At 53.2% G+C, this 16,234-nt stretch overlaps 1 protein-coding gene across 2 annotated transcripts in view; it reads left to right on the top strand.

Annotated features, from left to right (window-relative positions):
* The first annotated feature begins 324 nt into the window (after positions 1–324).
* Positions 325–16,234, top strand: part of LOC136371028 (opioid-binding protein/cell adhesion molecule homolog) — a 297,400-nt gene continuing 281,490 nt past the window's right edge. Inside the window, exon 1 of one of the 2 annotated variants that reach the window (XM_066334822.1) lies at positions 325–571. In XM_066334822.1, coding sequence (XP_066190919.1) covers positions 511–571 — 61 coding nt within the window. In that variant the 5' untranslated portion in view covers positions 325–510. The remainder of the gene's footprint in view (positions 572–16,234) is intronic. The other variant, XM_066334823.1, reaches the window with a different exon arrangement.

Below are 16,234 nucleotides of genomic sequence, written 5' to 3'. Positions count from 1 at the left end.
TCTCCCTGCATCCCAAAGCTGCTCTCTAGATCCCAGAGCTGCTCCTTGCATCCCAGGGCTGCTGTCTCCCTCCTGGAGCTGCTCCCTGCATCCCAGGGCTGCTCCCTGCATCCCAGGCACCAGCTGGTGCCGGGAGGGATGCTCGGGGGGTCGATGCCTGCATTTAACTCCCTGGTTGCGGAGTGAAACCCGCAGGAGAGCGGGTGTGCATGTGTCAGTCAGCATCCTGAACCAATGGGTGCCCGGTAGGAGGTCTGCGCTCCGGGTGCACGCACGGAGCCTGGTGCTCCTTCTGCCAGTTGTGTGCGAGTGTGTGTGCGTGTGCAAGGGGAGATCAGACACGCGGACTGCCTGCTCCCGTCTCTCCCCCTCTCTCTAGCTCGCTAACTCCGTCTCCCTCCCTCTGCAAACATTGGATTTAAACCTGCTCAGAATTCAGCGCAGACGAAAAGCAGCGGCGGCAGCAGCAAGCAGCGAGCAGAGCAGCCGCTCGCCTACCGCAGCTCCAAGATGTACCATCCTGCCTGCTGGATCGTCTTCACGGCCACCACTGCCCTGCTCTTCATCCCAGGTAGCGCAGAAAGCTTTTTCTCCCGCGGCTGGGAGGGCAGCGGCTCGCAGGGTGGGGGACCCGAGCGGGCTCTGCGCGCAGCGGACCCGGGCTCCGCGCACATTGCGCACCAACGCGCACATGCAGGCAGGCATTGGGGGATTGCCCAGTGCTCCCAGTGAGGGGCTCCCGAGCCGTGCTGGACCCTCAGGTGGGCACCGAGCCGTCGGTACCGGAGCGGTGCCGGCATCTGCAGCGGGGGCTGCCCGGGATCCCGCAGCAGCTGGGTAGGGTCTGTCCCCTCGGGCAACCTCTGCCTCGAGATCATGGGCTCGTGCAGTTTTTCCCCTTCAGAGTTGGGCACCTGCTGTGTCCTCCCTCTCCTGAGAGCTGTCATGCTATTCTCTGGGCTCCCCTCATCCGTGCTTGCCTGATTCCTGCCAGCCAAACTCGGCGCCTTCCCCTCGCTTCCTTTTACAAAGTGCAAAGGAGCCCCCCGCCTCAATCCAGGCACCCGCGGGGGCCGTGCGGTGCCGCAACCTCGGTGAACTGAGCGGGTGGCTCCCGAAATGTGCCTTGGCCTCGTCCCCACGGCTTGCCAGGGGGAGATGCTGCGTTTGGATCCAGCGCTGATGCTCCGGGGCAGTGAGAGCCGCGGGCAGCCGGGGCCATGGGGTGGGCAGCAGAGCAGAGCGCCGCGGGAGCGAGTCACCGGCGGCTTTCTGGTGGTGATGGTGATGTGCACTTTAAGCAGCTGGGAAGATTATCGTCCCTGTGCAAGCAGATGGGCACTGGGTGGCGAGGCTCGGATCCGATCTTAACCCAACCTGCGGTTTTCACGACTGCCAGGGGGAATTCTGTCGGGCTCCGGAGGGCAGAGAGAGGCACGGCTGGGGTTTCAGCAGCTGCCCGGGGTTCAGCACGGCACTTGGCTTGTGCAGGGCTGGTGTGTGTCCTGCAGGGTGAGGATGGCAGGGGAGAGGTTACTCGTGTCACAGCTGGCGAACAGCTCTGCCCACAGCAGCGCTGAACGCGAGGGGTCTTGGGTTAAAACTTGCTCGTGGAGGTTTGTGCCGTGGGACCAGCCACATCCTGGGCTCCTGTGGAGCTGTCCCCGTGCAAACTGAGCAGAGCAGAGGGCACAAACCCCCTGGGATGGGCTGGGTGCCCCTCTGTGGGATGGCAGGGGGCTGGGATGTGCATCCGCACTGGGGTCAGCACTGTGCCCTGGGCTGAGCTCTGCCTCTTGGGGAGCAATGGTGGAGAACCCTTGACAGCAGAGCCTCGAGCTCCTCAGCAACACCAGAAACCAAAATGGTGCATCTGTAGTTTAGCACGTGAGCATGAGGAAGCCGTGGCTCTGTGAGCTGCCTGACTTCGTCCACGTAAAGGGATTTTTTTTTTTTTAATAGATCTTGAGCGGGACAGGGTGGGTGTGCCTGGTGTGGGGGCAGGCGTGCCTCAGCAAGGCTGCGCTGAGTACAGCTTTGGCTCTTTCACCCTCTTGCTGGATGAGGTTCTCTGGGTTGGAATGGCAGAGAAATGCATGGAAGCAGCTGTGCAGGCCAAATGGGAGGACGTGTGACACTTGATGGGCTGTCATCGAGATGTCCTTAAGCTGCAGGAGCTGGCAGAAACCTGACAGGGCTTATTTGCTGTTTGCCAGTGCCCTGCTGCAGTTTCCTCAGGATGTGGCTGTTTGGGCCAAGGCCAAGGCAAGGCCTGGGCTGCCTCTGGCCTCTGTGTGTGCCAGGGAAGGAAAAAGCTCCTGAATTTAAGCCCCTGAAAACTTGGGAGAGGCTTCTTGATCCACACTTATGCAGTTGTAGCTTTCCCTTCTTATTTCCACTAAGCAGCAATATCTGCTTTGGCTTTGGGTGTCCCCTGAGCTAAACCAGCCCAGGACTTTGCCTGGCTGGGCTCAGCCCTTAATCCATCAATCCAAACCCTTCTGCCTGCATTAGAGGAAGGGAAATACTCTGGGCTGCTTGATGCTTTGCCTCCCTGCCCTGGATTTGAACAATTGAACATTTTTATTTGTGCCTGGCTTGTAGAAGGTTGGACGTTTTCCCTCCCTGCCCGACCTGTCCCAGCAGTGATTTCATCATGGTTTCACTGCTGTGTGCTGGAACACGAGTCATGTTGGCAAAGTTGTGGATGGCAGAGGGAAAGTGAATGGTCTCTGCTGTCCTTTGGAGCCTGCACCTTCCCAAAATGTTTTTTTGGGGGCTGTTTATTATTTGCAGGCGTAATCCCAAGGGGTTTATGCAGGTGACGCTCCCCTGGGATATGCAGAGGCTGTTTCTGAAGTGCCAGCTCTTTCCCTTTCCGTTTTTATCTGAATCCTGCGGGAGTTTCACACGGGGTGGTTAAAGTGAGAAGGGAACCTGCTTTTAGAAGGTGTAATTAGAGTGAAGGGAAACATCACAACTTGAAGGCTCCTGCAGAAAATAGCATCGCAAAGTTATTATTAGCTGTAATGGCTTATTTGCCAGTTTTCCTCTTTCTCCTGCTCCCACCTCTGTCCTACCCCCCTTCTCTTATTTTTGTTAGGAAAGATGCATTTTTCCCATTGGGTCTCGTGTCATCTTGTTACCAATTTACTCTGGTGGAATCTAAAGACACGAAAGGTTAATGCAATAATGAAACCCTGACCCCCCTGGTCATGGAGAGCATCTTACTCTGCAGCTTTTTATTTCTTTGTAAGACAAGTTTCTATCTAAAATAATTTCGAAGGCTTAATGCTGTTGTCATCTGGAGCCTTGAGGGAGGCGGGTTCCTGGACATGGGTTGCTCTCTGAGGTGGGAAGGATGCTGAGGGTTTTTAATGAGCCCAGCACTGCAGGATGGGGAGGTGAGTGGGTAATTTAATTGTCAAGCTGTTGGCAAATGCTTTGAACTGCTGGGCAGTGTGGGTGCTGCTGTTTAGAGATGAGGGTGGGAGAATGAATTTGGGGAAGGGGGGGGATCTATTTGCCTGAGCTGCAGTTGCAGGGTGACATCATGGCTCTACAGGTGGCACAAATCAATGCTCATCAGCCTCGTTAGACATTTATATCGCTGCCTTTGCAGGCTGGGGGAAATGACTTGTCATGGCAGTGGTCAGAGAATCTGGCAGTGTAGGGGGAGATGGACAATCCTGTTTTTCACTGCTCCAGGCCACTGGGATCAAGGTGAAGCTGGTAGAGCTTGGGGTGTCCCTCAGTGCTCCATGGTCACCCTTGCACACAGGACCTGCTTGCTGCACCCTCCCAGAGACTCTGAGATTTCATCCTTGCTGGGGCAGCCTGGCTTTGGTGGTGGTTGTAAAACCCATCTAAATTTACAAAATGGACATTGCAGGCGTTAAAAACACCTTCCCATTCCTTCCTAAAGAGGTCCCTGCTGCAGGAGGCAGCTTTTCCCACTGCCTGTGACCTCTCTCTGGTGGGGGATGCTGGGCTGGTGGAGGGCTGCTGATCCCTGCGACTAAGCCTGAGAATAAGTACCTGGAGCACATTAGTTCTGCTTTAGTGTCATTTCAATATGAGCAAGAGGGGCTTAAAGGGATTTTCTGTGCTCTCCCAAAGGCTGGGGATAGGTGTGGATAAGGCACTGCAATCATCAGTCTTCCAGGAGTCAGGGAAGCTGGGGAAGATGTCCCGGCAGGATGGGGTGTGAGCCCAAAAACACTGTCTGGGCTTCCTCTGCCTCTCCCTGAGGCTTGGCCTGTAGTTTCCCTGTCAGAGGGCGATTTCTCCATCTCCTGGCTCCCAGTACAGGGAGAAGGTTGATGCTGGTCTCTTAGAGGATGTTTTAATTCTGCTGGGGAGAAGCAGCACTCGCTGTCATTTCCAAACGATGTGGGGAGGGAGCGTGACAGGAGAGGAGTCACAGCCAGCTCCTGCTCCGTGCAAACCCCCCCAGTACAAGTTCTCAGAACAATTTGCCCTGGGGGCTGTGGGTTCCGGGGGCCGGTGGCTCTGGCAGCTGCCTTTCAGGATGCCCCCAAAGTGCTGAACCTTGCTTTGCATTTTCCAGCAGCTTCTCTTTGACAGCGTCTCCTTTGTGCATTCCGTGGTTGCAGACGGCCGGGTGGAGGAGCTTTTGCTGGTGCGAATCCCTGTGAAAAACTGAAAAGGGAGAGATGTTTCAAAGGCACCGATGGGAGCTCTGTGCCTTAACTGGCGCCTTTGAAAATCTTCTCCAAAGGCTTGAATATTTGGTTATGGCGAATTTTGAGCTGCATAAACAGCTGTGTTCATATTTTACACTTGAATATGAAATTCGGAGTTTGTGCTTTGCTTGGTAAGAAACCAAAGTCACTGAGTGGGGTTGTTGGGGAGCTGCGATGAACCCCGATGGGTTTGGGGGGGAACAGGGTACCCTGGAGGATCCTTCTGCTGCAGTCAGGTGGGGAGAGAGGAAAACTTGTTGGTTTTTATCTGCAATCTCCTTCATGACTCTGGGGTCACCCTCAGCTTTGCAGCCCTGCCTTTCCCCTCCCCAGTCAAGCAAAGCTGGGCACTGATTCTGAACCCTTCTTACGTTCTGAGCATCCCCTGAGATGCTCTTGGCTCCTGGCATGTGCAGGATGGGGAGTGATTTCAGCTGTCACACTCGTCCTTTTTGTTTAAACTTAAAAATAATAACAGCTTTTCTGCAAATCTCCTTGCCTCCCAGTCATCTTTCCCTAATGAAGGCACGGTACTTATAATTACCAATGCAGCAACAGCACATAACAGAGGTGGCTTTGACACTTGCTGCTCCGTGGGTGGGTTTTTCCAGGGAGCTCCTCTTCGTTTCATGCTTAGAGGGAGGGAACACTTCCCTGCCTGCTTCTCCAAAGCTCTGGGGTTGTGTTTTCACCCTCTAAGGGTGACCAAGTCAAGGTGGGAGTGGCAGGGGATGTGTCACCCTGGTGAACAGATGAACGTGTGAGCCCAGGTGTTGTGGGGTCTGGCTGAGTGGGAGCTGGGGGACTCTCCCTTTAGTCCCAGCTTAGGTTCAGACAGCGTGGGGTGGCTGAGGGCAGTGGTTTGGGATGCTCAGGTACTGCAGGGACCCATCAGTGTCGAGAGCCACCCCCTTGGGAGGAGCTTCTTTTGGGAAGTTGAACCTGTTGCCTGTGCGGCAGAGTCATGTGCGCCAGGGACACGTGTGAGATGAGGCGAGGAGGGGGGAAAAAGAGGAGATATTTTTAGGTTTACTTTTCTGTGAATTCAGCGCTAGTGAAAAGTGCTGGATTGACTGCTCTGGAGGCTGAGGCAGGCTGCAAAGTGCAGGGAAGGGCTAGCCCAGGAAAGCTCCCCTGTGAGCTCTGCACTTCAGGATGGAGTGCTGGGACTGCACCTCACCAGCTCAGGCTGCCTGGACAGCAAAGCCACGGGGGATGTCTGTAGCTTTGAGCAGGGCTGGTGCACTCGTGGGGTTTTCCAGTGGATGTGGGATTCCCAGGAGGGCAGTTGAGGTCACCTGTGCTCTGAATGGCATTTTCCTATGTGATTCGCCCCATGGGTGGCTCTTCAGCCACATGAGGACCAGCTGACCCTGCAGCAGGAGGGTTTGGGCTTCCTTCTGGTACTGCATTTCCCACCAACTGATCTTCCCAGGCATGTGTATTCCCATGCTTCTTGCAGAGGATGGAAGAAGAGGTCTTCACATGAGGCTTTGGCCCTCAGAGCAGCTCCAGACTGGTGAGACTGGGCTGAACCAGGCTGTGCCCAACGTGTTTTCTGAGCAGTGTCCCCCTGCTGTCCCCCTGCCAGCCCTTTGCCTCCTCTCTCCCAACTGTTTACTTCTGCCTTTTGTTTCCTGGACTTGTTGCTATGCATGCAGCATGTGGAAGGAGCTCCAGCGAATATAGGCCACACTTTGATTGTTCAGCAAGCTGGAAAATGATGATTATAATTTTTGACAGAAGGGAAGGAGGGGGAAGGAGATCTTTGGGCTTTCAAATCTGCTCTGTCATAAGCAGGATCTTGCAGGGCCCTTCTGATGACTTCTCCCGCCCCAAAGGAAATGGCGTTTGCATAGCAAGAGGGGTTAGAGGAAAAATTCCTCTCTCTCCAAGGACAAAGTGGCACTTCTTTCACCAAGCCTTCCACCTCGTGTGGCGGTCCTGTCACAGAGCATCAGCCAAATGTGGTTGGTGTTGGCCAGTAATTGACTGGGATGTATCTGAGAGAAACCTGGATGCTGCTAAAAAAATCCTCCTTGCTGTTAGGGCAGCACATGGGGTGCATCCCTCAGGATGCAGAGGCGCTGGCACAGCAGTGCCCACAGCACCAGCCCTGGGAGAAGTGGGCACTGAGGTCCTTAAAGCCAACCTGGAATTGTGCAGGAGCTCCAAAGATCCCATTGGCTTCTCCCAAAGGGGCAGCTCCATTTGGGGTCACACCAGCAGTGGACTTGTCTCCTCACAGTCCATGGTGGCAGCAGAGCCCATGGAGGTGTTGGCTGCTCCCACTGTGCCCCTTCCTGACTCACAGCTGCATCAGCTGTGCAGTCCTCGAAGGATCTCCCCATTTATTTATTTTATTGAATGGCGTTGGCTAATTTCCACTTTATTTTTTTTTCCCCCTTTCGGTTGTTTATTTTAATGCGATCACTCCTAATGAGGCTAATGACATTTAGTCTCTGTGGCGGTGCATTTTAATTTGGTCACCGAAATGTCAGCGCACGGCAGCCTCCTCCTATCTCCCTGTGACAAAAGGCACCTCACACAAAGGGGCCCTGTCCCCGGCCCTCCCTCACCCTCCTTATCTCCTTCCTCCCAGGGATGGGCCAGGACTTTTGGCAAAGCCACCTCCTGCCATCCCCTCCTCTGCTGGCACCAGGGGAGCGGGTTTGGGCGCCAAGGGCTGAGAGGAGGAAAAGCCAGGGCTGCAGGAAACTCGGGATTTTCAGGCGAGCCAGCGCCACGTAATTAATCAGACGTCAAAAGCTCTCAGCAAAGTTAGCTTTGATCGGTAGGAAATCTGTCAAATGGGTCGTTCTGCTGCCCCCGGTGCTTTCCTGTCGCACTCTGCCCATAAGTCTACCTTGGCACTTCTCCTTTCCATGGCAGAGGTGGGAACTTCCTACAGCGAGGTAGGACCTTCTTGCTTGGAAAACTGGACCAGCTTCTCCTTGCCAGCACCAGGGATAGTGCCATGGGCATTGCAGGGCTGGAAATGGGAAAAGGGGAAAGGGCTGAGCTGGGAGTCAATGGTATTTGGAGAGGCTGAGGTGCTCGGATGCTGTGTGTGAATCTGGAGAGGGCTCTGGTCGAAGCTGGGGGGTCAGGAGCAGCTAAACCCTGTGGGAGGTGGCGCTGGGGTCACAGGTGGCTGCACTGGAGAAGTGGGAACTTCTCTGCCTTGTGTTGTTCTCAAGATTCTCAAGGTGCTGAACCTCAGAAGCCTGGGCCATTTTGCTTAAGAATGAGTCCTTTTTTCTGCAATCTGGGTCCAAATGCAGCTGAATTTGATCTGTTCTCCTTTGATCTGTTCCTCCCTCACTATTCTATGTACCAGGAATGGATGAAGATTAAAGTTTGCAGTTTCTGAGCAAACTAGGTTACTCATCACTGCACGATACCCAATTACCTGCTGATACCTCAGGAGTGAGAAGGTATTGATCCTGCTTGGATTTGAACTTGTTGAACCAAAGACTCTGGATATTTCAAATCCGTTGCTGAGGACGTGCCGTTTCCTTCAGGAATCAAAGTGGGATGCAGGCTGTGTTTCTGCACCACATGGGCTGTGGGAGGTGGGTCTCTCCTCTCTGCAACAAGGGAGATGACCAATAAGTGATAAATAATATTATCTGTACTCTCCACAATACAGGAGGGATATAGATGTAATGACTTTTGTGATGTGCCTGGGAATATCTCAATTTTACCGAGAAGAAGTCCTCAGAAGCTGATTTTTACCCCACATGGGTGGGTTTTCTGTGCCCTCTCTGCTCACCACTCCTTTGTGAGCACTGCAGGCTGCAGAAGTGCCTTTGATGGCATCCCCTGTGTCTGCCTTCCTTCTGTCTTGCCGTGCTCCCAACCAGAAATAGCCCATCAGTTCAAAATAAACCTGAAAATTCTCCCCAAATTACCTGGTGAGACAAGGCCGGGGGGCCTGGATCAAAACGTTTATTACTGAAACTCAGTGATACCAGGTCTCACTCTTACACAGTGGTTGTTTCCAGTAGATCTTAAAATACTTCACGGAGAGGAGAAATTTCATTGTACCTGTTTTTGTAGACAGGGGAGCCAAGGAATAAAGAGGGAAAATGACTTGCCCAAGGCATGTGCCGAGACACGTGTTTGAGAGACGTGTTCTTGCTGTAGCTCCAAATCTGAAGTGCGTTTTTCCTTGTGAAACAGTGGAGTTCAGCTTCCTGCTTTGAGAAACACAGGAGAAAGAGTGCAGGATCAATACACTGGGTGCTAAAATCTCTATACTGGCCTGGCAGGGAGCTGGAGCATCACCAGGCTCTTGGGCTTGTACTTGGATGCCCCAGTTTGTGTCCTGGCAGGAGAGTCTGTACCACAGTTCAGGCAGTGATGTCTGGAAGTAGGAAAACATGAATTCATTATCAGCCTTGTCATTGTTAGGGCAGTCATGACGCATGGAGTGACACCATAAACGTTCAGAAGGCTCTTTATTATGACCACATGCTGTCCTTTAAACAGTTTTTACCAACCTTGTAGGCAACTTCTAATTGGTTAATAACTTTCTTGTTAATTATTCTACTGTTTAGTAAAAGGTATTTTACTTGTCTATTAAATCTATCTATTCTTGGATTGCTTACATATTTTCTTTGCTGATTCTCATGGGACAAATCCTTCATTATTACAGGTGCACTCATTTTTCACCCTCAGAATAGAGTGTTGTGTTAAAGGAACTTCTCATTCTCAAAATAGCTTCTGTATAGGAACTTACAGATTGCTTGTTAGCTGCACTTAGAAGAAATGACAGACTAGCTTCTTACCCTATTCCTACACAGCCTGACTTTGTGAGTTGAGGGGCACCCTCTGCTCCTCTCCAGGCTGACAGCAGGGCAGCACATGATTGATCCCCCTGCCCTTTCACGTTGCATCTTTGCCTGCCTTCCCCCTGAGCTTTGAGAGTGATGATCCCGGAGCTGAAAAAAAGAGATGAACAGAGGAGATAATTCTCAAGCACGCTCTTCACTCAGCCCTTGGTCTCCAGATGGAAATGCTCTTTGGAATTTTCAGGGAGAGCACACATTTGTCCTGTCAGTGCCTGCCCTGCCTCGGCTGTGTGCGCTGCAGCATCCGCCGGCCGCTCCGAGGCCGAGAGCCGCAGCCTTTGCCAGCCTCTCCGTATCCTCGGGACACTTTATCTTTATAAAGTCCCAATAAGTGGACAGTATAATATATTTCACTTTTAATAAGGTGTTGCCAGTTGCACACACTCCGCAGAGCAATTAGTGTCAAAGGCAGCTAAGCAATGGCGGGGCGCCGTAATTCCGCTGTTTACCGGGCTGCAGGATTTATGGGCAGTGCTGGAGGAGCCGCGGCCACAGCTTGGCTGGAGGCACAGCAGAGGCCCTGCACTGGCTTGGAAACCACGCTCCCAGCTGATATCTTGAGAAGGCTGAGCTGGAACAGAGACTGGGCAGAGCTATGAGGGTAAAGCAAGTATTTAGTGAAAGGTGTTTAGGATACACTTTGAGCAGGACAAGAGCCTGGCCAGGGCTGCACCCAAGGTGGACTCAAAATGGTCACAAAATGCCTGACTGGTTATGAGATCTTACATTTGCATAAGTTTTGGTCCATTTGCATATTGGGGTTGAATTGTCCAATTCCAGCTCCAGGTTGTGAGGTCCCATCCTTCTTGTTCCTCCTTTCCCATTGTCTGTGCTTTTGGGCCTGAAAGTTGTCCTTGGTTGTCCAGCAGGAGAAGGATTTGTTTTGTGTCCCTGCTCTGTGCAGAGCTGAGTGACACTGGCTGTGAGCTCAGAGCTGCACCCCTGGGCAGCACAGAACCTGAAATACATGAAAGCTCAAACTTAAGGCTTCAGAGCTGCTCCTGAGTCTTGGAACTCCTGGGAGAGAGGCAGGAATGAGCCACTGCTTTGTTTTGGTGCTCCCCTCACCAGTTCTGGGATTCCACAAGGAGATGCTGAGCCTGCTCAGATAGGCAGTTGCTCAAAATTCAGACAATGAGGACCCCCTTACTCTTTGTGTGTTGGCTTGGGAGGCAGAGCTTTGCTGTGTGAGGTTTTCCTCATCGAGAGAGGGAATCACAGAATCACTGAATGGATTGGGTTGGAAGGGACCTTGAAGATCATCTCATCCCACACCCTCGCCAAGGGCAGGGACATCTTTCACTAGGCCAGGTTGCCTGACTTCGAACATTTCCAGGGATGGGGAGAAGTCTGGGGAAGTCTCCAGTGTCTGGATTAAAGGCAGCCTCTGGGCTTTTTTGGCACATGGGCATTGTGCTGATGGTCTGACCAGTCAGGTGGACACAGGACAGGAGAGGGGAATTTTCAGGTCTGGGGGAGGCTTTTCTGCATCCTTATAGCCAATGGAAGCATCCAGAAATGGTGGAGGGCCCTATTTAGTTGTTCTGCTTCCCATAAGAGTAACCCCATTTTCTCTCCTGGGCATCTAGGACTTCTTATTTCAGCTTTTTTAAAATTTTTTTTAGCATCAGGGCATGTTAGGCAAAGAGCTTCAGTGAGATCAGCTCGGGGAAGTGCTTATCCCTGCCTCCTTCCCATGAACTGAACATTCCTGCTTTTGTCTGGGGACTCTCTGATCATCACAGGCTGTACTGTGCAGTTTTTATAGAGTCAGTCCATGTGCTGATCTTGCTGCTGAGGCTGTCAGGCAGCTTCACCATCCTGCCACAGCCCTCCTACCCAGATCTGACCAGGCTCATGCTGCCACTCGTGTTTCCAGAGGCTTGACCCACAGTCCTTGGCTTTGTGGGAGGACAGAAAATGGTGTCACACCAAGAGTGATGTGGAGGGAGGTGCTGCTGTGCCTAGTGGCTGGATTGGGCTGCAGATGCTGCAAAGTCAATCCAGCCAGGATCTACTGTGGGGAAGCAAACCCAGTTTGTGTCAGATGTGTGGGATCTGGTTCCGAGGGTCTGGAATCAGCCTGGTGGGGAATGCAGGCACACAGAGCCGCTAACCAGTGAGGCAGAATGCCAGGGATTCAGCTCTGGGTTCCACATCCCTCATCTCCAGCTGCCATCAGCCCTGCACACCTGAACCTGTCCCTCTCCTGCCATTTGCCACCCCAGCCCCTGGGAGTGCCTTCACTCACGGAGGGATCAGCCCCAGAATTTGGTTTTTAGAGCGAGCACAGGTGATACTGCTGAGCCCATGCCCCTGCCTGCTCCCCCTTCCCCACCCCCTGATTCTCAGTTCAATAAAGTCCCAGTTTCTTGGGTTTGTTCTCCGAATTGAAAGCCTTCCATTTTCACACCTCTGTAATTGGTGCTATCTGTTGAGAGAAACTCTGCAACTCCAGCTAGCCAGGGTCAGGAGGAGCTGAATTGAATTAAAAGGAGCAGAAATTGGTTTGAGGTGGGCAGAGGGCCGCAGGGAGAACTATGCAATTTCTCTCCTCTGGGCTCCTGATGAGCAGAACAAGCGGCAGCTTCCCATCTCTGCCCACGGGGGGCTGACACTGGCCCACCCACACCTTAATCTGCACACCGAGGTGGGCACCTCTCAATTGAAAACAAGGAAATGAAACCCAGCATCTCCTCCTTTTATCTGGCCAGCAGGCCAGGGCTCTGCTCCTCTGGCTCCTTGGCCAGGATGCTGACAACTGTCGCTGAAATGACCTTGCCGTGATTAAATACAGCAAGAAGTGGTGTTTTCAATAAAAAACTAAAGCTGTGATACAAGCTGATGGCTGGGAGATTTGAGGTGCCGTGTGTTAATCCTACCTGCAGCTCAACCCCAGGTTGAAAACTCGTGCTGTTGGACTGAGTTAAGGGCGAGCATCCCGGCCTTTGGATCATGATTCCCCAGCTCAGTCTCTGCTGGCTTAGGCTGGTGTAAAACCACAGCAACTTCAGCCAAAGCCAGTGGATTTATAGCCCTGTGGTAATGCTACGGATGGAGAGTGTGCTGGGAAGTGTCAGGTGTGGAGTTGTCTTAGGGGAATAGATGTGATGCTTGCAGCTCTTAAGGAGCCGCTTGGAAATTTTCCCACATTTTTTTTTTTTCCCCCATGAAAAATGAGGGGTTTGTTATCTTCACTCACAGAGTGTAGGAGCTCTCTTTGCTTGGCTCTGGGAAGCTTGCTTATCTTGAAGATGCTGCTTCTAAGAGCCAGAGGAGACCCATTTCAGGAAGGGAGTGCTGTGACCTGTGATCCTCGTGCTACCCTCATCCCTCAGCCCACACAGAGTTCTTCTTTCTCAGACCAGGCTGGGCTGATTTTTTCTTTTGTAGCTCTTCTAGTGAGTGTATAATTAGTTTTTATAAGGGATTTGGCCCCAGGTCTTCCCCAGCCCAGCTAAATGTCCTTGGCTCTTCAGACCCAGAGCCGCTCTCGCTTTGGTGCTGGCGTGGTGAGCACTCAGAGTAGAGTGGCTCCAACAGGACAGCACAGAAAGGGGGAGATAATTCAAATGGTGAAATTTCAGGCAACAAGGGAGCAATTTTCCACCCACTTCTGAGCTGGAGCAAAGCCCTTCCAGTCTCCCTTTCTGTTGCTCCCCAGCTGGGCTGGCACCAGGGATGTGCAATTTATTAGAGGCAGTAAGAAGGCACGTGGCCAAGGTAGCCTTGGAGGATGCCAAGCTCGGTGCCCTGCCTGCCCAGCTGTTTGGAGGATGTCCCCAGCCCCCTTTTTCCCCCCCAGGGGACTCGGTGCTCATGGCCTTGCTGTCCCCTGCTCCTGCCCCTGGGCTGGGGAGGGGGCAGTGGCACGGCTGGAGCCTGCAGAGTGCCCTGTGAGCACCCCGGGCCCCTGCTCTGCCTCTCTCGTAATTTATACAAGCGCAAGCCGATGTTCCCTTTTAAATTGACAAAGGCAGAGACTGGAGCCTGGGAAGCCCTCTGACCTCAGAGCCCTGGTCCATGAAAATTACAGGCGCTGTACAGCGCGTTTCCTCTTGATGTACTTGCAGTGGGGAGATGCTGGTTAATTTGCCAGGACTCAGAGGTGACCCGGGTTTAATAAAGAGGATTAATGGATTTGAGCTAAAGGTCTCGGCTGTTTGGAGCTGATAGCCTTCTCCCTCGAAGACACTCTGGCAAGGCACGGCTCAGCCTCCTGCCGGGAGAGGTGGGGGCAGCTCTGTCGGAGGAGCGCTGCGGTGCGGGCAGGGCATTGCCCCGGGGCTCATTAGCGAACCCAGGTACCCTGGCCCATCTCCCCGGGCCGGGCAGTGCTGCTGTGCGGCTGCCAGCCTGCCCCGTGTCCTGCCTGTCATTCCTGCAGTGGAGCAGGGAGGCTGGTGCTGCCCTGGGATATCCCCTTCCCACCTCCTGGGCACCTGTGCCAACCCTTACAAGGGACACGAACCTTCACGACCGGCAGGACAGCTGGGACACAGGGCTTGTGCAAAGCTTTCTCCTCCAGTTTTGGGGTTTGATGGTGAATTTGGGCTCAGAGTCCTTGTTTCAGCAGCTTTCCCTGTGGCTGGTTTAGGATGGCAGTGCCCTCCAAGCGGTGGATCCCAACAGCAATGTTGATCTTACTGAGAGGAGTTTGTGCTTTGTACCGAGTCCAGAGCTTTACACTCTTCCCTGGGGAAGACAGGCAGGGTTTTAGGAATGGGCACGGTCACACCAGCAGACCTGCAGTGGTGGGCAGCTGGGGAGCAGCAGAGGAGATGGTTTGGCTCAGGGCTGGACCCCTGAGCAGTGTCACTGGGTGTAAGGGGTCGAGGGAGGATGAAGAGGGAGTTGCTCCCCCGGAGGATGCACATGTGAGGTGAGTGGTGACGGGGCTGTGGGGGACAGGAGCAGCCTGAGGGCAGTTTTTCTCAGCACATCCATGCTGCTCTGCCCCCCGCAGTCCTTCTGTCCTCACAAGGGTTAAGCACAGTCCTGTGGGGAGTATCCCACGGGGCTGGCGAATCCCAAGCAGGAGTGATTTGTGCCGGGGGCTGTGCTGGGGAAGAGGCTGAGCGGAGGAGCTGCCGTACCCCCCTGCTCCGCCTTCCCACTTAATGTTCCCAGCACGCAGAGAGCAATGAATTCCCCGTAGCGTCCCGCTCCCTGGCCCTGGAGTCTCTGGCGATATTCCCATAATAAGTGAGTGGAGTACTTTGGACAGGAGCAGCCAGGGACGGGGCCAGTTTCCCTGCCGGGAAAATGCATGCACGATCAATGCAATCAACTTACCCTTCAGGTCCTTTTTGGGTTGGATGGAAGAGATGCTCTGACTGAAACCCATTTATTGAGTAGAGAAGGTGCAATGGAATTACAAGCTGTAGCTTTTATCAGCTCCTGGCTTCTGCCTTGTCTTTTCCTTATCCAACAGAATGCCGAGTGTTATGAAGCATTATTCTCTTAAAACCCCATTACTCCTCATTTCAGAGGGGTGAGGAAGCACTCAGTGATTCATCCTTTGCCAACTACAGGTGGAAATGTTCAACAGGAGGTCCTGGCGTGGAGCTGGAGTATTATTTATCCCCCTAGGGCTGGGCACTGACCTCTCTCAGCTCTCTTGCTCGTCAGGGAATTCCAAGCGAACAATTCCCTTGCAGAACTGAGCATCAAGTCAGAGCCAAAACCGTTTGTGCTTCTCGCAGTGCATCCCACAGCTTTTCAGGACAGGAAGGGAAGGCATTTAATGTATCATGGAGAAATTAAGTCCACGAGCTGGAATGGATGATTCAGCAAATGTATTTAAGGGTGATGCCCTGTTGTAATGGATCCTGATGTGCTGCTGGATCCCAGGCGGAAAGCCTGGAGGGAGTTTGTAGGGATGTCCACGGCTGCACAAACTCCGATCATCATTAGGAATGAGGTCAATTTTGTCCATCTGTACATGTGCTTTGGTCACTTCGGGCTGATGCTGCCAGTATTTTTTGGTCTGGACAGTGCGTGACTCGTGGGGAATTACTCGCTCTATAAACAAGTCTATTTTTGAGTAGCTGCTGAACTGGAAAAAAAGAAAAAAAAAAAAAAAAAAAAAAAAAAAAAAAAAAAAAAGAAAGAAAAAAAAAAAAAAAAAAACCCGAAACTGTGCGTTTGCCCTCATTTAATCTCCTTAAACCAGAGGTGAGGGCAAGACCTTTTATGCTCACAGGCGATCAGCATTTGGGGTTTGTTTCACTCCCGCCTCCTCCAGCAAGGAGCACCACCTCTGTGCCATCCTCTTCCTCGGAGCCGTGCGAGCCGGCTCCTGGCTCGCTGTGTCCCTGCCTGCCGTGACACGAGCCTGTCCCGCTTCCCTGGATCCAGGAGGGAGGCCGGGCACCAAATTTAGCCGAGCGGGAGCTGGGCACAGAATCTATTTCGGTCAGCGCCGGGGAGTCCGCCGGCGTGCGGAGAGCAGCGCTCCGGTCCCGAGGCTGCATCCCAGGAACGGCCTGGCTCTGGCTGCAGAGAGCCTGGATGGGAAAGCTCTGGATGCAAAGAGCCGCTTTGCAGTCAGGTCAGGCTCTTCCAGCCCTGCCGTCCTCGCCGAGGACCTGGGGGTGCCGCAGCGGGGACCCCCCTCTGCAGCGGGGCCTCGCAAATGAGCGCGGCTGCAGCGGGGCTGCTGCCTTAATG

Source organism: Sylvia atricapilla, chromosome 23 (assembly GCF_009819655.1).
Source record: "Sylvia atricapilla isolate bSylAtr1 chromosome 23, bSylAtr1.pri, whole genome shotgun sequence".
In the NCBI taxonomy this organism is placed as follows: Eukaryota; Metazoa; Chordata; class Aves; order Passeriformes; family Sylviidae; genus Sylvia; species Sylvia atricapilla.
Note: the sequence above shows the minus strand (reverse complement) of the source record. Positions and strands in the feature narration are given on the sequence as shown.